Source organism: Amaranthus tricolor, chromosome 12, assembly GCF_026212465.1.
Source record: "Amaranthus tricolor cultivar Red isolate AtriRed21 chromosome 12, ASM2621246v1, whole genome shotgun sequence".
In the NCBI taxonomy this organism is placed as follows: Eukaryota; Viridiplantae; Streptophyta; class Magnoliopsida; order Caryophyllales; family Amaranthaceae; genus Amaranthus; species Amaranthus tricolor.
This window is the reverse complement of record NC_080058.1, coordinates 767501-789684: the sequence shown is the minus strand read 5'-3', so window position 1 is coordinate 789684 and position 22184 is coordinate 767501. Positions and strand designations below refer to the sequence as shown.

Here is a 22184-nt window from a genome sequence, read left to right as displayed (position 1 = left end):
TAAAAATAAGATAATTCAGTATTAGATATGATCAAAATTTTCTATTTTTGTTAATATTATGAATTCTATTCATAATTTATGATTTGAAGAAATTGGAAATATGTTACTATATACTTCTATATACTCTAGAATGAAGATGTAGATCATGTGAGTGCCAATGTATAAGGATGAGCCTAAGCAGATCTTGTGATGTCAATGGTCAAAATTTTGATCTTGTGTATTACTCTTAGGCATTCTTAAAATTGAAGTTAATATATTGATCAAATCATTATATCTAGTCAAATTAATAATTACCAAATATATAACAATAGTGATGAAACAAATCTCTTAAATTTATGATGAATATTTTTCCACCATTGGTGCAAATAAAATCTACAACTTTAATACCTTTTTTTCGAATGGTTATTTGATAATAATGACTTTTTAATTAGGTTTAGTTTTTTATTAAAGCTCGTTTGATAAAAGTTGTTATATTTCTATTTTAACCATGATTTAAGATCTTTCTAACATATAGTCTATAACAAATAATACAACTAAAGTTGTTAAAATTAGAATTCTACTTGAAATCGTTCAAACCTGTAGAATTGAATCGTAGAATTGTAAGATTCTACAATAAATATAAAATTTGCTATCTAATCATAATTATTGACCTCAAAAGATTAAGTTTATTAGTTAAAGTTTCATTCACTTCATTTTTAAGAATGAAAAAGAAAAATATTTAATAATTAGTCAAAATCTTCATATCTAGATGAAGAAATTTATCTTTCTAAAATTATGACGATGGAACGTTAAATTGTAAGAAGACTCAATACTAAAAACAATTGGTACCTATATTAATTAGAATCGTAAAATTCTACCAACTTACGATACGATTCTACCTATGATTTGAATCGCTCGCTTATTTTTGAATCATAAAATCGTACAAGCGCAAATTAGAATCGCGATTTTAATAACCATGAACGCAACTTTTTACCATTTTTATTGAGAAATTCCAGTTAAGTACCTAACCCAAAAAACAAAGAACAACCCAAACAAGAAGTAAAATGAATAACCCACATACAAACTTAAAGAAATACAATACTAAAACACAATTGGTACCTATATAAGTTACTCTTTAAATTTATAAAGTAACAAATTCTCTTCTCTTCTTCTATTGTTGGGCAACTCACATATAAGTAATAATAGATATTTTATCTGCTATGCACAACTCTTGAAATATTTCTTTCTTACTAAGACTATAATATATATAAATATATATATATATATATATATATATATATATATATATATATTTATTTATTTATTTATTTATTTATATATATATATTTATTTATTTATTTATTTATTTATTTATTTTTGTTAATTATCCTTATCTCAGTTATACTTATAACGTATATTATCCCCTTTAGTTAATTAGCCCTCTTCTTTAACCAAATAAGCTATAAGAAAAAAAAAAGAAAAATATTATATTATCAAATTTGGTAAGTAGGAACAAAAATGTCTACAAAATGAACATGATATAATCATGTCATCATGTGGATTGTGTTTAAATTTACACTATCATCGTCATCCCAACACACACAATATATAGTTTATACTCCTAGTCTGGTAATGGCATCCCATCTCAAATTTATCGCGACCACTTCCTATAAATTTAATCAAATTTGTTCTTTCTCTTTCTTCCACAAGCCATCACCTTTGATTTTCTCAAGTAATAATTTCAAATCTTTGTCCTTTTCTTCTTCCTCTTTTTTCTCATCTTCTCATTCATCTTTAACTCGATCTTTAACTACCTCAACTATGGGTGATACACTTGCTGATTCTACCATGGATGCTGTCCAAAGAAAACTCATGTTTGAGGATGAGTGAGTCTTTTTTTCAATTTTTAAAGTTTGCCCATTTTGTAAAAGTTGATTCTTTTAGGTGGGTTTTGGTTACTTTTTTCGTTCATGGATTCTAATTGATGGGTCAAGGTATCATTTTTTTTTGGCTATAATGGGTGTTTTGGGTGTAAATTTATGGTTTATTAATTTATTTTGATATGGGTTATGCTTATTTTGCTTTAATTTTGCTCATTTTAATATTTAATGTCTTTGTGGTTGTTTTTGTTTTGTTTTGTTTTGTTGCAAGGTTCAATCTTTAATAACTTATAATTTGCTATAATATACTAGTAATATTTTGTGGATGCCCTACAACTATGATTTTTCAATGTTTTCACTATCCATGTGTCTTGATTTCAATTTGCAAATCAATATTTGTATTGACTTTGATTTTCCCTGTTTGTTGTGCTACATTTTGGGAAAATATACTTACTTTATTTGGGAATTAAATTGATTGTTATTCTGCCTTGAGAGTGTTGTTACAAAAAGTGGTGAATGAGGTATTTCTTCCTGGAACGAAGCTATCTTTAGGTTGCCAATATCTAATATTGATTGCTACATTATAGACTGTTGTGACAAATGTTCGATTTGCTAGCTATAATATATGTGTCACTATCTTCTATATCACAATTACACCGTGTTTGGATAGAGCGAAATGGAGGGAAAGGAAGGGAAAATTTTGGAAGGGTTGAGCATCCTTTGTTTGGATAGCAAACAAACAAAAAAGGGAGGAGACGGATTTGGAGGGGAGGGATTTGGAGGGAAAACATGGACAAAAAGCAGAATGATTTGGAGGGATAACACTTTTCACTCCTTTTCCCTTTCCTTCTAAACAAACAGGGTGCAGTCTTACTCCTTACCCCTCCCCTTCCTTTTCCTTCCTCCCCTTCCCCTTCTTTTCTCTCTTAATTTGCTGTACAAACATACTGTTAATGATCTAGTCCTGTTTACAAGTCGGCTGTGGTCCGCCATTTGTACTTTCTTTAGCTATTGATTTTACTCCGAAAAATCTGTTGTGTATCTCAGGTCACAGCTTATATATCAATTTTGGAACTTAATGAGGAACCCTTGATGACTATTACATATGATCTTTGTTTTTGGCCTACTTTGTGAACATCTTTGTCCTTAGATCTTTAAAGACAATTGAGATATAATGTTAAAAATTTGATTGTTTTCATTTCATGCGATCTCTATCTTGAGCTTCTATTTCTTTTATGGCGATTTTTAGTTATGAAAACCTATTTAAAGTGCATACTCCTATTATTTCATTGAAGAGTGCTATTACTGCTATAAAAGAATCAATTACAATGGACTCTTCTATGTCCTCTCTTCTAATGCCTTATTCAACTATTTTGCAGATGTATTTTGGTGGACGAGAGTGACAATGTTGTTGGCCATGATACTAAGTACAACTGTGAGTTTTTGTGCAAACCCTTATTTTGTAGAATACTTATGATCATATAGAATTATACCATCTTTATTATCTTATTGTTATTACAAATGAAGTTTGGATATACCTGCGCTGCTTTGGATTGTCTTTCCCGACTAATTGATATTACCTCCAAAGTCACGGTTTTAAATTTTTTGGTATATTGGGGCTTGAGATTTGCTCTGATTACATCTTTGCATCATCAGTAGTTTTGCTGAATACTTTGTTTCATGATTCTGTTTCCTCAATTTGAGAAATTTTGTGGAACCTGTCTTATGATGCTCATGTGCTTTCTTACTGTTACGTTTATCTTCATTGGTATTTCTGACCTCTAGACATGCATATCTAACTATACACTTAAGCTTATCAGTTGGGGTCTTATACGCCGAAAATTGAAACCCAACAGTTGAAATTTAAATATATACAACATTTCGTTACCCTTATGAAATTGAGTGGCTCCCACCCAAGCTGGGTTGGGGATGGTCGAATTTACACAATCTTACTCATGTAATAACAAAGAGATTGTTTTTGAAAACGATCGCCAAATACGTTACGATGCTAAGAACAAACAACAACGAACAAAACAAAGTTTGACAATGTAACTAAAAGGACACAAAGATTTAAGGAGGTTCACCCAATGATGGCTACGTCCTCCGTGGTGTGTAGTTTCTGTTTATATTATATCAAAAGAATACAAACAATACTTCTTAATGAAGAATTACAATTGAGATAGAGATAAAACAATAGAGGCTATGTGTTTGGCTTAGGGGTTGTGTTTGATGTGTGAGTATGAGAGCCCTATTTATAGTACTAGATACATGAAGATGAATGGCTCACATAAATACATAGTTAATATTGAATAATGAATACTATGAAATAACTCTAGGAACTTGGAAGGTTAAAAATCAGCATCCCACGCATATCAGAAGACTGCTCGACGGAACAGAGAGCTCGCTCGGGTCGAGCGGCTCGGTCGAGCGAGAAGTAGCAAAATCTGGAGCATTCTAACTGTCCGCTCGACCCACCAAAAGGCTCGCTCGGTCGAGCGAATGGGTCGAGCGACCCTACAGCTTCCTCTGACAGAAACTTGATCGAGCATACTTAAATCAAACCTTTACATATTCTTCATTAATCTTCATTAACACCCATAATTCTTCATGAATACTCCACACATAATTACACCCATTTAGTTACCAAAGTACCAAGAGTCACACTCATGAATTTACCCCATTTATGTGCACTCAAGTCACACATTAGTATACTACCTCATTAGTATACTACCATTCATAACAGTTTTCGATAACCCCTTCATAGCAATCATCATCTACAATCTATAAGAAGTGCACATTATATAGTCCATCATAACTTGAAATCAGAAAACTATAAATCTTTAGCTCCATCTAGAATGAACACATTAGTATACTACCTCATTTAGATGTTTGACTTAGTTTGAAATCACGCTGCGTTTTTGATAGTGTTTCCTCTTTTCCCTTAGCCTTCCTTTTTTTGCTTCTCTTTTGTGTTGTTTGCCTTTTTCTGCTTACCGTTTTTTGTTTGTCCACATCATGTAGGTCACTTGATGGAGAACATTGATGCTGGAAAGGCACTTCACAGAGCTTTCAGTGTGTTTCTTTTTAACTCAAAATATGAATTATTGCTTCAGGTACTTATTACACTGACCTATCATTAGCTGACCGATAATGGAAGCATGTATGACTGATCATCAAGTAATTTGCCTTGACCTTGAAAGAAAACAAGATGACATGTATATGCATGATGAATTAGCGAGACGTTCTTTTCTTTGTCTTTGATTTAGCATTCCTTGTTATAAATCTCTTTGATAATGCTATATGCGGTCGTATGATGGTGCGCCTTGTCCATCAATAGTCCTTGATAAATACTGTGGCTTCATCTTCATCCTTTCTGCTCGTCAACCTTAGCATGTTGCACAAATGTTTTTCGTAACTAGGCTTATGAAATAAATGATTTCATAACCTTTAAATTATTTAGCTCATCAAATTTAAATAAGCCTTTCCGTGAGCGCTTAGTTGCGTTTGTGCTCTTTTCAAATAACATTACGCCAATACTATAAAGTAGGCGGGTTTAAGGGGTCGGATGTACGTAACATTATCCTTGTGATTATAAAGATGTTTCGGTTGATCTTTGATAGAAAAAAATCATCATCTGCTTCATGATTTGTTCGGAGTAGAGATTATGTAATAATTAGATGTATTTAGGCTTCATAAGATAGGGTTGCAAGGGAAACAGGCTCATGATGTTTTCATTCTATTTATAGCAACGCTCCGCAACTAAGGTAACTTTCCCACTAGTGTGGACAAATACATGCTGCAGTCATCCCCTATATCGTGAATCGGAGCTAATTCAAGAGAATGTTCTTGGTAATTAAAATTCCAGCCATCTAATTTTAGTTTAGTTCATTATTGAAAAAAATGGGTTCAAGAGTTTTGAATCAACTTATTTCCACTCTTTAGGTGTAAGGAATGCTGCTCAGAGGAAACTTCTAGATGAGCTTGGAATTCCAGCTGAAGAAGTACCTGTTGATCAATTTACTCCACTTGGACGTATGTTGTACAAGGCTCCGTCCGATGGAAAATGGGGAGAGCATGAACGTAATGTCTTCAACTCTTCCCTAATCTCACATTTTCACTTGCCCTCTATTTTCGTTTTACGCCTAATTACTCGAGAGTTTGTATTCTTAGCTTTTAGTTCCTTTTGTTGTATGATGGGTGAAAGGCTAAGTTTGCATTTACACTCCATTTCCCCAATGCAATTAAGCAGCTCCCACCAAGTGTTTGGGGTCGGATGTACGCAACCTTACCCTTGTTAGTCACAAAAAGGTTGTTTTTGATTGACCATTGATAACAAACATCATCAACAACTTCACATAAATAAAAAGTGTACATGATTTAACGAGTTAGTTTAATATTAGTCCATTATACATGAAACCAAAGAATTATACATCTTCGATTCCATTGAAATAAGGGACGCCCAACCATTACCTTAATGCCATTAAGTGGATTCCTGCCAAGCTGGAGATTGATTATCAGATAGACGCAATCTTACCCATATTAATGATAACAAAGAGGTTATAATCTCGCATTTTCAAGAAGTTTATATATGAGAACCTATTGCTTTATTAGAAAGTTGACAACTTCGACATGTTTGCTAGACATCTCGATGTGGTAGTTATCTAGTAATAGTAATGATAAATGGTGAGAGGTTACTAATGACCTCAAACAATGACTTTGCACCGTGTTTCAGTTGATTATCTGCTGTTCATCGTAAAAGATGTCTCCATGACACCGAACCCTGATGAAGTGGCTGACGCCAAATACGTCAGCCGAGAGGATCTTAAGGAGATATGCCGGAAAGCTGACGCAGGTGAGGAAGGCGTGAAACTCTCTCCTTGGTTCAGGCTAGTCGTCGATAACTTCTTGTACAAATGGTGGGATCATGTCGAGAATGGCACTCTCAAGGAAGCTGCTGATATGAAAACTATCCACAAACTTTGATATAATATCTACTCCATAATAGCACTGGTTTTGTTTGCTCCATACTTGCTGCAGCAAAAGCTTGATTGTACTTGGGATTGTAGTTTTCTAAATCTTCCCTGGATTTGTAGGAACTTTATTTGAGAGTGGGTGATGTATCCTTAGTTTTGAGGTTCAATAGATTTTATTTTTTAGGGAAGTTAATTGTAATTTTAGTATGAAATTGTGGGAATTTGAATAAGTATCATACTAATTTAAAGAGGAATATTATCAAGAAGTAAATCATTTTAATGTCATTAAGGTGTTCTCGTTCCGGTCCAAGGATTATATATACATCATTGGATTGATTACTTGTGGCTTTTTAGGGCATGTTCTTTCCTTTTTTTTAGTTGTGTCATGCTCCGTTTAGCTCATTATTTTCACTCAAATTAAATTACTATATGATTAATATAGTTGGGTGATTAAACCTTCTTGTTAAATTAGTTAGTTAGTTGAAATAATTTGGTGTTAGTGGGCTACTTAATAACAAATTGTTCATCAATATTGTTGAAAATTAGTTTATAAATCAACTAATCAAATTGATCACACTAATAAATTATTAATTGTTTGTCAAAACATTCTTTTGAAATATACTCCTTTACACACTTTTTTACATCATTAAAATAGTTGGGCTGAGGAGAAACTAGTCATAGTCATCAATCTAATATTCCGCACAAGTTAAAGTCTGAGGAGGAAGATAGTAGATATATTATACCAGTGCCCTTTCCAAGGGAAGAGCAAGAAAAAATACACACACTCAATTTATCCCCAAAGAATAGAATGGATCCTTGTACAATTCTACACCTATGCCCCCTATCAGGCTATGACTATACGTAAAGCCGGCACTCATACTATTTTGATATTTTCTAGTCTGTCCCAACTAAATAACTTCATGTACAATATGCCCTAATTAAGAAAAATAAACAAAAATAGTAAAAGTATATATTTAATAGAAGAAATGCATAGTTGAGGTAAAAAAATAATTTATATATATGATTAGAAATTTAAATTCATAATAAAAAATAAAAATAAAACAAATTTAATAAGATAAACTAAAAAAATATGACTAAATCTTTGAAATAGATCTAATATTACCTAATTTTATAACTAAATTTAATTAAACTCAAAAATAAATTATAATTATATAAAAATAATATAAATTTTAATTTAAATCGACTTAAAATATCTGACCTAAAATTAAACAAATAACATATATGAAATCTTTACACAGACATAGGAAGTACTTAAAATTAAATTACTCTTGGGAGTATACTGTATAGTAGGAGTATATACTTTATTTAAAGTAAGAGTATATTCAAAAGAAAAAGAGAAATAATTTTTGTGTCTTAGATTGATTGAAAAAGCGATCAAAGCTTGAAACACTCAAGTAAGGAATAGCAGCAACTTGAAATCTTGGGTTTTCTTTTCTGCTTCAGATTTCACCGGTAATATTATTTTCTTGATTTGATCCTCCACATTTTGTTGTTTTTTTTTATTTATTTCATCATTTTCCGTAATATTTTGATGTCATTTTCATTTGGGAAGGAAGAATTTTCATTGAATCTTCAAGTTTTGTTGTTGATCATGTTGATTATTGTGTTCTGGTATTTTCATTTCTATATTTAATTTGTTAATGATTGAAAAGTTGAAATCTTTACTATTTCTGTTTTTTTTTTTCTTCTGGGTACTTCTAAATTAATAGATTGTTGTTATTAAATGCTGTTGTTGTTTCTATACTTAGTAACAGGGAAATCTTTCTTATTTCTTTTAGAAATTTCGAGAACATTTGAATACTTTTCAATTTTCATATTTCCCCATGTTCATGGGACTTGGGAGTATCCCAATATAATGTACTGATGTACCATGATCTGTGGGGTTTTCTAACTTGTAAGTCTATACATGGTGCTAGGCACCTCATTTTAAGGGGCCTCAAATTACAGGTGATATTAGTTTAGTTTGTTTGATTTAGTTTAATTACTTGCTTTTAGTCCCTAAGATTATGAGAAATTGTAAAATAAAATGGGACTCAAAAATTGTTGTTTGGCAAACGACTTATAATTAATTTGACTATCAACTGATATGACCAATTGATAACAGCTTGTAAACTAGCCTATTTCAACCGACTAATTTACTGAATACTAGCATTAGATGATTTGACCTTCTAAGAGGTATTTATTTAGGTCATCAAATGGATTTCAGATCAGGATCGGATCGTTTCAAAATTGGGTCTTGTTTTCATGTTGGGTTTTACATCATTGTAACTTTATTTATTAAGTTGGGTCAAATCATATTTGGTTAGAAGGTTGGGAACATATCGGGTCGTCGGCTTTATTTTGAACACCTATTAACCCAACTATCTGTTTGTACGCTAAAATTGTCCTACGAACTGTTTTGTGCCATTGTGTGTTTTTGTTCCGCCTTGAATCATATTGATATAAAAAAATATGTGAATTGTTTCCAGTTTATTAGTTTATTAGGAAGTATGACTGCTAGTTTTGAGGGACAAATTATTAAACTATCATACCATTTGGTAAGTTTTTTGGCATGTAGAAAGCTGATAAAAGATAAATAGGAGTAAAACTTATAATTCCTTAGATTGCTAATTTTAGGCTGTATTTTGCAGAAATTTCTTTGTTAATGACAGATATTAACAAATACTTGAATAGCATAAGTCAAACTGTTAGCAGATAATCGAGGGCTTTCCCTTTCACCTAGTAATAGAGGTTCGATTCTCAACACCTACAAGAAGGATTAACTCCCTCTCCCCTTGTCCGTAGGAATTCTTTAGTTTATCCTCGGAAATTATGCCAACTTGAATACGCTTTTTTGATTTTAGTACGACTTCTAGTATGTGTGATCCGATATCATTTAGGATGTGTTGTCTAAACTGCCACACCTCATGCAGTGAAACATAATTCGCTAATTAGTTCGCCTTTTGAATTCGCAATTCACTCAAAATAGTTCAAAAATAGCCTAAAACTGACTATAATTCGCTTTCTTCGATTTGCGATTCGTGAGACGATTAGCGAATCATGTGACACTGGTCATTCATATTCCTTAGAAACCGATCTATGTTGATAAACACGGTCCTTAGCTTGAACGTGAATATATGATACCCTCGTCCAGGTCCTTACAAACATGGCTATGGTTGCGACTGCGGAAGTCTGTGATGCAAACTCACAGCTAATTCAAAGTGGTGAACTGCGGGCCCTACAACCAATCTTTCAGGTATATGGGCGGCGCCAGGTCTTCAGCGGACCGGTCGTCACCCTCAAGGTATTCGAGGACAATGTGTTGATTCGTGAGTTTCTCGAGGAAAGAGGCAATGGAAGAGTTCTTGTTGTGGACGGTGGAGGGAGCTTGCGATGTGCGATCTTAGGAGGCAATCCGGTGCAGCAGGCTCAGAACAACGGATGGTCAGGGATAGTTGTGAACGGGTGCATTAGGGATGTCGATGAGATCAACGGCTGTGATATAGGGGTCAGAGCTTTGGCTTCTCATCCAATGAAAGCCAACAAGAAAGGTGTAGGGGAGAAGCATGTGCCAATTACGATAGCGGGCACACGAATTTGTGACGGTGAATGGCTATATGCTGATACTGACGGGATTCTTGTGTCGCGATCTGAGCTTTCGGTTTGATCATATGATGTGAGCAGTTTCATTATCATCGAGTCATTTGAAACATGTTTATTTCTTGATCATTCTTTTATGTTTTCAATCTATATACAAGCCTATAATCTAGCATTTTCAGGAGTTTGTAATAATGAAGTGTTTTGTGTATCCTGGTATATGCAACTAATACAAAACCTGGTAGGCTTGTAGTTGTTTGTTGCTAATAAATTCCTTGCATATTTTCATACTTTAGTTGTGAAAATTTTCTTTTGGAATATCCCATTAAGCTTTTTATGCATTCTTGTTACATTCATCTTAAGGTTTGTTCGGCGCAAGGTAGTTGTGAGGATAATTATTAGTTGTTGTCTAGTAGCTATAGTTGTATGATTGCACTTGTTGAATACTTTATGCAACTGTTAAACTAACGGTATAAATTATTACTGTTCAGTAAAAGTGGTGTTTACCATTTTTAAAACAGCTATTTGCACCATTATAACACTATCAAAGCTAATACTTTACCAAATAATGGTATTTTTTATAGAATAGTGTTTAAGCCTCATTAAACTACTATTAATTACTTAAATTGTTATGCCAAACAAGTCTTTTATATGTAGTTTCTTTATAGTCTAAGATTTGCATTTGAAATGGTACTCAAAAGAATAGAAAGAACTTATGCAGAAAGCTAATCTAGAAAATGTGGTTAATAGAAGAGCTATTTGAAAAGAAAGTGATATTTCATCCAATTGAGATAAAATTCGATTTTCTACAACTAAGCATGGGCATTCTTTGCTCAATGAGGTTAAAAACAACCATTATGAATACCAAGATGCATAGACAAAACTGATGAACACAACTGTTCCCAAAAATACTTGCATCATAACACGCAATTATAATACCGGGTCAAGTCAAAAATCAACATGTTACTCAGCAAGGTACATTATTAACAGATCAACATGATCATGTTAAAGACGTAAACACGAATCTCTTGCTTGCTCCAAATCTAAGTTAGTACATCATCCGCAAAAATCTTCGACTTTAGTCTGATTTTGGTGTTGAGCTTCATGGTCGGATATGTATCAAAATGTTACTCGTCCCAATATGTACTAGTCCACGTCACACTATCGGCAATCAAGCACAACTCATTCCTCTTCCTCGGAGTCCTCCTCGGATGCAGTTTTTAGCCACTGCACAAACATAGCTAGAAAAATTACATTTTGAAATAAGGCAGCAAACAGAACATATAAAGCTGATCAAGCAAGCATGGCCTAAGCTAGTCTATTTTTGATCCAGAATGTGTGGGTTGCAGGACCTATCATTCCAAGGAACAATCTAGAGCCGGGGGACTCTTTGGCTGCATCCTCTTTTATCGGTATAGGTTGCCGCCTTCTTTCCCTTCCTAGACCTTGATCATAGTTTTCTATGAGCAGGATACACAGGGTACGATGATGACGATGATAAATGTGTGCATGGCTTGGTTAAGACTGAAACGTTTATTTTCGCGTTTCTGCCTTAAGCGTGATCAGCCCCAAGCTAAAGTTTTCAGGTTAGAGAGAGATTTGTGGCCCAAACGTTTTACACGAACAAAAGAATGCACTTATGAGCGCTAATTTATTCTACAAATAGACGGCATATGAAAACAAATTCTTACGTCAATGAAACTTTGAGCTTGCTTCACAAACACTTTGTCCGCTTCATCTGCTTCTTGTTTTTCTGATTCCCAAGCTAGTATTGCTTCTTCTTGAATGATATCAACATCATATAGAATATGTAAAATCTGCAATCAAACATTAATAAAATGTAGAAACTGATAATTTGATCATTAGATAAAGGAAAATCACCATGCACACAAACTGTAAATGAGATCTGAGCATGAATTTTTAGGATTTGTATGTCAATTATAGTACATCAAACGCATTCAAGGAGAAAATGACAAACCTGAGCAAAAAGTGGAGACAACTCCTTTGCTGACTCAGAGCAGATTTCTTCGAACTTAAGTATCACTTCAATCTGCAATGAGATATGAATGGCATTGGTATCAGCAAAGAAATAAATTCCACCAAATACGGCTTTACACAATTTCCTGTTTTAAGGTGAAGTGGGACGCTAACTATACATCAACCGTCACATTTCTTGGCCTCGTTTTTGCAAGCCAAGAAGTTGGAACCAGAAAAGGAAGGAGAACCACCAAGTGCCTAAAACCAGGTCATAAGGCACGATCCTTACAAAGTGACTCATTCACTGTATCTACTATATCAAAACTTGTACCACGACCCTATGTAACTTGAGTTGAGGGTTTCACTGGCAGTAACCCCATCATCTATTTTGGTAAGGGTATGGTCTGCCGTTATTCAACCCTCCCGTCAGCAAGACACTTATCATAGCTTATATGAGCCGGACATATTGGGTATGATGATGATACAATGCTATTGAACCATTAATATTTATCAAGCAGTAGCTTTTACAAATACACAGCAAAGTATCATTTGACATGAAACCACATCTAGTGACAAAGGTCATAAAACCAGGAATTGATGACTCACTTGCTAAATGCAAAAACGAGTGTAACATTTATTTACAGTTTTCAAGCACAATTTACAGGTAAATGATCATAAAATACGAAAACAGGCCAAAGATTTTACAGCGCCGTTCCAAGGATGTCCAAGAATTTAAGCCTATAAAACTTGAAAGTGATATTTTGATCAAATACTCGGGACTAAATTGATACTCACCTCTTCATCCACAGATGATAGGTAGTACTTTAGCAGCTTCTTCCAAGTTGTGATTACTTTGGCCACACTTTTATGGAGGTCAACTGAAAAATGTACATCATTAGCTGAAGACACATAAAGATCAGAATAATCATGGCAAAAATTCGTGATGTCTGTCAGTTAATTTTAAGGCTAATTTGAGCTGAATCACGGCGTGACACACTCTGAAATTTAGAGAAGTTTTAGAGGGAAGAATTTGCAGTCGAGATTTTAATTTCCTTCTTTTGAGCTCATTGTATAGCTGAACTAAGGGTTGAAAAGTGAAAACGCAAATTCTGAGACTGTTGTACATCTGGAGCAAGGATTAAATTCTAAGTATAAACTGACCAGTGTAACATAATTCGCTTTTTGAATTTGCGATTCTGTCAAAATGATCCTAAAATAACCCAAAACCGACCATAATTCGCTTATTTTGATTCGCTTGCAAGGAGATAAGTGAATCATGTGACAGTGAACCTGACCTTTCTTGCTTTTGTAGATAAAAAAAGTTGATAGTATATGATAGTTCGAGGGATAAGATTTTTATTTTAGCATTCCTCTTCAGTATACATCCAAAAAGAACGCACATATATACATGGGATTGACAAATCAAGTACAATATCAGAAGGGAGACTTAATAGCTTAGAAAACCATTGCTAATGAGTTACTCCCTTAGTCCTCCTGATTTATTCTATTTTAGTATGTCCCACCGAGTTTGTCTCATTACTATTTTTGGACATGATAATTTCCCACTATTACCTATAATTTATTTCTCTTTCCTACATTAAAACCTATAATTACCTCAGTTGGACATGGCCTTACCTACAATAATACCCCACTAAAACATCCGCTTTCCAATTTTTCTTAATCTTTGTGCCATGTCTCTCAGGGGATAGAAGAGCAAAGCATCTTTGCAAATTAGAAATAAATAGTCCTATTGTTTCCAGAAGAGGCAAGACAATGCCAAAAAAAGGTTTACTTCATTTTAGGATGGAAAAACTCACCATTGGAACTATGAGCTGTTTCTACAGCCAACTTCATCACTGAATAGAATATAGCTCCAGCACAGTCGGCAGCAGCCATATTGAAACTTAAGCTGCAAATATAATTTATATATATATGACAACAAATTACTTAGGATAAAAGCAAGGAGCTCAATTAATTACTTAGATAGGTAATGATTCAGAGGGGAAATGTACCGAAGTGAGTTTACTTCCAATATAACATTGTCATCCTTGATATTTTCTTGCACAGCTCTTTGGAAAGTTGCTTCAACCTTCAGAAAAAGAGAAATTGACTTAAGCAGGAACGAGGAAAAAATAAACCACCAAAGTCTAATAAGTTACCTCCTTCTCAAAGTCATCCATGGGATCCTCAGTATCAGGGTCCGAAGTTATATCCAAGTTGGGTGTAGGGTTGACATCTAAATTCGTCAAATCCAAGTCATCATATGCCTTCCGCAAGTCAGCAAGCTTGTCCGCAGGAATCGGTGCAACCGAATGTCGCCATTCTTCTTTTCGACCTTCAGAAGGTGACCAGATGTAGCCAGCACCACCCGCACCAACCTCAAATGGAGAAGAGAAGGATGTCAATGTGGCTCGAATGCACTGTTAGACTGTTATAACATTACGGGCACACAAACAACATATAAAAGGTGCAGGATCTGTAAAATGCAATAGCAACTACCTCTGAAGCTTGAGCTGCTTTGGACACCAACTCACCATCTGACATCCCTGTTGCATTGACTGCTGGAAAGAAGAAAAAATTAAGATAACTGCAAACGAATGTGCAGATCTCGACGAAATAAGCTAGACATTTAAGCACAACTCTGAATGATAGAGAAATTTGTCTAAATTCACAAGATCAAATAAGGAACTAATTTTAGTTATAGAGAAATGTAAATGCTTCATCAAGATTTATGTCTTACTAGAGATAATGATAAACTCGTCAAATAGATATGCCCGTTGTTGAAGGTAAGCAGTGGTGGGTCTTCATGTAGGCCTAAAGGGGAAAAAAAAATTTGGGTCTCTGTATAAAACTAAAATATTGTCTAATATTTACCATAAAAGATGTAGCTTAGTGGTTGGAGCTAAAATCTTTACTCCCTACTTATTTTTTGTTTGGTTTATAACTTTAGCCGTCTCCAAGATCTGGCCCAAGATTCACCACTGAAAATAAAGAGGGTGTGAGCCAGAAAAGAGGGAAAGACCAGGGTATCTAGTCAGTAGCATGAACTGTGATGACTACAGAGGGTCACTTTGAGCCTTAAGGATCGTAAGAGAAAAGGTAAACGCAAGAAGACAATAATGCCAATACGAATAATCACACAAAGTCAACCCATGTAGCTCATTGACATAGAGCCGACAAGCATTGGGCAAAAAAAATGGCGCTCGAGATTGTGTACTTTTTAAAGCTCCCAGGTAATATTTATCCTTAACCTAGACTGCTAGGTGTCGTCCTTTTTTCTCCTCCCTCTCATGTCTGTTCAGTAAAATGAGTTTCCACGTTGAAAGAATCAAGACAGAAACACATACACGAAATTTCTGTCAATCCCTTGCTGCTGTCTGCATATTCCAACTCTTCATCACTATCTTGCGAAGTTGGTTGTTCATATAAAGAAACCTTTGAGTAAGCAGGAACTACGAAGTGTTCCCCAATAACAACCTGAAACGAAAGTTTTAGAAGCACAAATGGATGAAAATCAATAAGACTGCAACGATGGATCTGAATACTACACGAGCACAAAGTGACATGTTAATAAATAAACAACAAATGACAAACAACATATAACAATCAGCAAATACCAGATCAACAATTTTGAAGAAATTAATTTTTTTAACAAGTAAAAAGCCAATTCACGTTTACTAATAGTCTTCGAATCTAAACATGTGAAAAAACTCTGAAATAAACTTCAAAGAACAGCGTAGGGGCAATGATCAACCCTGAGACCATCACATCTCTTTCCAGCTTTCAATCACTTTTAGCCACCGGGAAGAATCCAATTATCATGTTTTCTACATGCTGTTTAGAAAAAAGAATAGGTGTTGGGAACATGCAAGTAATCAACAAAAGTGGATGCAATTCAAGCTCAAAGACCTCGGAATAATGATTTATTCCAGCTGCACTCACAAAATTAAAATTCAATTACACCACGAGATAACAATCCAACACCTTTTATAGTCTGAAACTTCAAACATAACATAGCTCTCTAATATTTTATACCTTGAACGACAAAATGACACCAGGTTCCAAAGTAGATCCAGCTTTCATCACCACCCCATCACACAAAATGGCATGTTTTAGTTCACAGCCATCTTCAACAGTGACGTTATTCCAAATATATGAACCTTCAATTGAAACATTTGAGCCAATCTTGCACCCTTCCCCAATAACTGAGTTTGAAACTTTACTATTGTTGCCAATAGTAGTTCCCTTACCAACAAGGGTAAAAGGGCCAATTTTGGCGTTCCCCGATAAACCTATATCTGTTGGAAAGAAAAAGGAGATGCATATGATTCCAGAATGCAAAATGAGTTTGATGAACACAAATTGAATAACCTAGCAGCATCATATCCTGATAGTGTGCATAGAAAGGGAACAACGAGAGAAAAAGGTACAGCATAAACACACAAAGAAGAGGGAAAGAAAAATAAAATCCAAGCATAGTCAATAACTGACTTACAGACAAAAGATGTCAAGCCATCTAGTGGGGCCTGAACATTTACAGTACAAAATCTATTAGCAAGATAGATTTACAATACAAAATCTATTAGCAAGATAGATTTACAGCATAGTGTAAAAATGCGGTTAACGATCACAACCTATCGGCCGAAAACATGAGATACCCCTCAAAATCGACTAAAACACAGTTTTTACACCTTTGCAATGAGGAAATATCAGTTCGTTTTTTTGAAAGCCTTTACAATGCAGCCTATGTGATGCGATATGACCTTGTTTTTATACTATCATTTTTAGTTCAAAATCGGTTCAAAGCACATCAAAATCATAGGTAGCATCCACCTAAAACTTCAGTTTTGCTAACACCTGGTCATAACCAGTTCATAACAGACAGCATAGTGGTAAAAAAAAAAAAACAATTATGCTTCTAAATGTGATCAAACATCAAATAATAAAAACTTATATATAGATATCTGAGCTACTACAAACAATCTGTAACATTTAAGGTATATTTTCCAAGAGAATCAGTTGCTTTACATACTCACCTGATGCACTGTACATTCCTTGTCTTCCAAGTTTAATAACAGAACTTCCAAAACATTGGATGTCAGGAACCAGGGGATAAGTCCATCTTTGAATTATATCTTTGCTGATGGTATCATAGCTTCTAAAGTTCTCAAGTTTAGCCGCATAATTTGAATGAATTTGATGAGTATAAATCTTGTATCCCATAATCTGAAGACAAGAAATGATTGTCAAACATGAACATTGTCATATATTGCATGATAGTTAATATTTTCTCAAGAAGACATTATACAATCAATCTTTTGAAGGTTGAAGATCATAAGCTACAGAATTGAATAGGACATAGAAAGCCCTGAGAAACAGATAAATTGTTCAAACAGCTTGAAACTATTTCGGATATATGGAAAACGTTCAGAACTTGAACTAGAAATTTATATCTCTTGAATAAATTATCTAGTTAACACTTGCATTGTTTACTATAAAATTCGAACCCTAACAATCACATATAAAGCAGGGAGTATAGCATTACGAGATCCTGATCCTTCCTGTAGATGCATAATTCCAGGAATAAATTTTGGGTGACTCCAATAACACCACTAAGCCCACAAGCCTGTTTCGGCCAAAAATAACTAAGTTTAATAATTGAATGGATCAGATGTGAACAGAGCTAAGCTTAATTTATAGTAAATTGTCCGAGTAAAAGTGATGAACCGACATGGACAAAATATATGCTCCAGAGTCAAGAGAAAATCCCTAAACATGATCTTCAAATATTCATCATCCCTACATAAGTAGCCATCTTCTGTAAAAAAGCATGCTCTAGATGACCACTTTCTTTTATTTTATTATAGTCATCACTGCCTCAGGTGCAATGTTTCTTAATACAGAAGTTTCATTCTAGTAAAAGTGACCACTAATAGAGTCATAGAGTCATAAGTGTCGTATTTATAAACACCTTTACATGTCTTTATGGAACATTTGAAGGATGCCCATTTGACAGCAGAGTTGCACTCCAGAACAGATATCAACTCCGTTTTTAAACGGCACCACTTCTCCCAAAAGCTCTCAAATGAAATTGAGAAATGATGCGGTCAAAAAATTGAGGCAATCATGGTGTTACGGTTGGTTTGCCATTAAACCCCATTCAAAAATGTTCAGTAATGAATGATCAAAAAGATGATGGGAACTTTTCTTTGGCATCACAAAAGACATCTTAAGCCTTATGACCTAATTTGCAAGACAAGAATGATAGTTTTCACTCAAAAATCACCTATCTTTTTTATAAGATTTCTATGATAACAATCATATGTAATTATTTACACTATACCTTTAAAGACTTTCTGGATTTTATTTGATACAGTTACATTACAATTTGTCATAATTCGATTCGGTTACAATATAATTTATAAATTGGCGTTGATTTGTATTGGTTCATGTAGCCAACCCCATTTTGTTGGGATTAAGGCTTAGGCAATTTTGTTTTGTTGTGGACTTGTGGTTGCATAATAATTCGTGCTTAATATTTGTAGTTATAACCATTTCTTTTACTAAATTATGTGCATCAGATCACATGTCATGCATAAAAGACTCCAACATTATTGTACTTGTATAACAGCAAATAAAATGATACATTTCTATTGTAACTTAGTTTATTTGTCTGCTATCCAATTGTAAAGATTATTAATAAACTTATAATAACAAAAACTTTGCATATAGTATTTTAAGTAAGTCAAATTAACATAATAAGCAAGCCATGATTTTTTATAAAAAAAATTAACAATGAACCCATGAGGTAAAACCGTCATTTAGGATCGAGTATCAAACGAACCATATAAAGCACAAAACACAGTATCTTCCACAAGATAAAACCCTGATAACCTCATTTTTCCTCGTATATCTAAAATTCACTCGATTATTTGACTTGAACCACACTAAATTGACTCGATTGACATGTATCTTCCACAAGGTACAACTCTACTACCTCACTTTTCCTCGCATATCTACAGAACACTAGACTACAGAGTACAAATCACATACAAGAAAGGGGGGAACCAGGTAATTGCACATGCACGTGAAGTCATCCAAGAGACAAGATTCAATCAGACATATGTACTCATACATTTAAATTAGCTTCAAAGTAAGTTATATTGAGAGATTGACATACATCATCAACAAGTAGTCCCTTCAGAAAATCACGACGAAGATGTTGATAATCAAAATTGTCTGTAAAAAGACTTAGGATTTCAGGAGCACAAATATCAATGTAGCAATCCTGCAGAAAAGGGGACAATGATTAGAGCATGGATTCCAATGATGAGTAAATGTTACTGATAACTACGTTTTTGCAACTAAAACTCTCTAGTATAAACAAAATTATATGTAAGAACAACTAACAGCTACTGAAAATATGTGTGTACCCCAGATTGTTCAGCAATACAATGGTTTATGTAGCTGAATTATGAATTGTACCATAACAAATAAACCATTGATCCACATCCATTTCTATATTTACAGTTCAGCCGTGAAAGAATGATCCAAGTCAAATATGACAATGTATGTCATCATCATGTCAAAAGAACTTTCACATGAACATGATTGCTACTTTTTAATGCTTGCTGAAAAGGCAAAGCTACCTATAAACACAATGCCCCATCAATTTAGATAAGTACAAGTTGAGTAGAGTTAATACCATCCAGCGTAATGCCGTAATTTGCAGAGAATGAAATTAGAATGCAAGGCAATATTTTTTATAGGTGGACTATTCAAGTAATGAGTCTATATCTCAATCTATATCTGTTCTCTATAACATATAAAAAGCATGTAACATTTTATTATTATTCATTTCTTGGATAATGGATAGTGAATTAACTGTGTACCTTTTTTGGGTCTAACTTTTAGAATTTTTTGGGTTTTTAATTTTTTTTATTTTTTTGATAAACGCAAACTTTATTTCAAGTGAAGAACCCAAACTCAATAGGTTCCAATGGATTAGCTTAATAATTGGTTTAGTTTTACCAACTTCAATTCTAGCTAAATTTTCACTAGCTACATCACAAGTACAATTCAATTGAAGCAACTTCTACAATTTCAATTCAAATACTTAAAGTGTTAAAGTTTAATAAATCATTCTATTTAAATTTTACAGTGAAGGATTTCTTAGGGGACCACATGCGTAGCTCGCGCCCCACCAAATAATTAAAATAAAAGGCCAAAAACATATTTTCGTGTTATAAACAAACCTGCATATCATTATACATAGAAACTGAAGAATTATCATTCAGCAATGCCTTGTCAAGAGTTATAAGTCCTCGCACATGTTCATTGTTTTCTTCATAATACAATAGTTGGTTTGTATCTGGATTGATTGCCATAAAAAGCTCATCTGTGCCAAGTCGTGATTGATGAGAAATTGATGAAGGCTTTGATTTTTTTACTACCATAGTCATCACAGCATTGCTATCTTTCTTTTTCCGCTCTTTGTGTTCCTGAACTGCCTCTGCAAGTGACATGTTGCTTATTGTGTCCCCAGTAATGAGAACAAAATCTCCATGTATCTAGGAAGATGAATAAACATAAATAAATTACAAAATTACACAAACCGAAGGATAATATATCAAAAAAATACAAGCAAGTTAATAAAAAAATATGACGGGGAAGGGAAAGAGAGAAACAGGAGACCAACAAAGGACAATTTGCCCCTTATATCCTCAGCTTACAATTACTCATACACTAAACAAGATGTGCTTATAAGAAAAAAAAAATCAATAAAAGTAGCAAAAGGAATAAATATATGTGCTTACCACATTGCGTTCATATATCAAGCGCAAGGCATCTCCAGCACTGATTGAATTATGTGACTCAATTGTTGTTACAGCCATGTTCGGATGATTAGACCACTGAGACTTCTCCAAGTAACGGGTCACTTGACTTGAGTGAGCACAACAAAACACGAACACTTCTTCTACCCCAGCTGATTCAAGCCACCCCAAGGAGTATTCTATCATCGGAATACCCACAAGGGGTAGGAGTACCTGTAATAGAGAAAATATTTTCAAATACATAACATTGAACAGAAGCCAATGACACAAACCGTCTCCACCCCCGCCCCCCATCACCCTACAAAATCACCAGTCAACTACTTCATTCCAGCTACTCGACTTGTGTTATACATAAATTCCTTGCAACCAAACTACAAAATTTACAATCATGGATTCATTAGAATTTAATCATAATTTCCTCCAAAAGACAAAAGGTTCATTCATAATTACCATTGACTCCAAGAAGCTCAGTTTTCCTACCACACTATTATCCAATTTTGATGATCACCCACAACAAAATCCTAAACATTATAGTCAACCCCAAAGCCCTACTCAAAAACATAGTTACTATATAATCTAATTTTGTATCCAATTCTCAATAACATACTACTTAATCCATGAAAACAACTCAATTACACAAATAACATCAAAAATATTGTGATAAAAATCAAAGAAACAATCTTCAAAACCTACAAAAACAATTTTCTCCTTATGGGTATTCAACAATCAATCAATCAATAGGCACAGAAAGCAATCAAACCCACAATGAAAATACAATTAACTAATTCACAGCAAAGAAACAATCATTAAAACCCCAAAAGAAACAAATTTCTTCACATGGGCATTCAACAATCACATAATAGATACAACAAGCAATTAAACCCACAAGGGAAATACAATTAACAAATTCAATTAAATAAAATACAAAAAAAGGGATAACCTTG

At 33.9% G+C, this 22184-nt stretch overlaps 3 protein-coding genes across 5 annotated transcripts in view; 2 read left to right on the top strand and 1 right to left on the bottom strand.

Moving 5' to 3' along the window:
- Nucleotides 1–1522: 1522 nt before the first annotated feature.
- On the top strand, nt 1523–7117 carry LOC130797005 (isopentenyl-diphosphate Delta-isomerase I-like). Its single transcript, XM_057659472.1, has 6 exons — nt 1523–1865; nt 3239–3294; nt 4881–4972; nt 5606–5708; nt 5802–5939; nt 6592–7117. The coding sequence occupies exons 1-6, from the start codon at nt 1534–1536 to the stop codon at nt 6840–6842; spliced, it is 972 nt and encodes a 323-aa protein (XP_057515455.1). The 5' UTR covers nt 1523–1533; the 3' UTR covers nt 6843–7117.
- A 998-nt stretch (nt 7118–8115) lies between these two features.
- On the top strand, nt 8116–10762 carry LOC130797004 (putative 4-hydroxy-4-methyl-2-oxoglutarate aldolase 2). 2 transcript variants are annotated; one of them, XM_057659471.1, is made up of 3 exons: nt 8116–8305; nt 9484–9583; nt 9987–10762. In XM_057659471.1, the coding sequence occupies exon 3, from the start codon at nt 9999–10001 to the stop codon at nt 10497–10499; it is 501 nt and encodes a 166-aa protein (XP_057515454.1). In that variant the 5' UTR covers nt 8116–8305; nt 9484–9583; nt 9987–9998; the 3' UTR covers nt 10500–10762. The 2 variants fall into 2 exon arrangements, with proteins under 2 accessions (XP_057515454.1, XP_057515453.1); XM_057659470.1 differs by lacking the exon at nt 9484–9583.
- A 425-nt stretch (nt 10763–11187) lies between these two features.
- Nucleotides 11188–22184, bottom strand: part of LOC130797003 (uncharacterized) — an 11378-nt gene continuing 381 nt past the window's right edge. The window contains exons 1-15 of one of the 2 annotated variants that reach the window (XM_057659468.1): nt 22181–22184; nt 21223–21453; nt 20662–20976; nt 19587–19694; nt 17443–17632; nt 16442–16704; nt 15754–15883; nt 14906–14967; nt 14566–14784; nt 14419–14495; nt 14224–14315; nt 13202–13284; nt 12408–12479; nt 12121–12246; nt 11188–11656 (exon numbers count right to left, since the gene is read on the bottom strand). The exon at nt 22181–22184 is cut by the window's right edge and continues 381 nt beyond it. In XM_057659468.1, coding sequence (XP_057515451.1) covers nt 11612–11656; nt 12121–12246; nt 12408–12479; nt 13202–13284; nt 14224–14315; nt 14419–14495; nt 14566–14784; nt 14906–14967; nt 15754–15883; nt 16442–16704; nt 17443–17632; nt 19587–19694; nt 20662–20976; nt 21223–21453; nt 22181–22184 — 2017 coding nt within the window. In that variant the 3' untranslated portion in view covers nt 11188–11611. The remainder of the gene's footprint in view (nt 11657–12120; nt 12247–12407; nt 12480–13201; nt 13285–14223; nt 14316–14418; nt 14496–14565; nt 14785–14905; nt 14968–15753; nt 15884–16441; nt 16705–17442; nt 17633–19586; nt 19695–20661; nt 20977–21222; nt 21454–22180) is intronic. The other variant, XM_057659469.1, reaches the window with a different exon arrangement.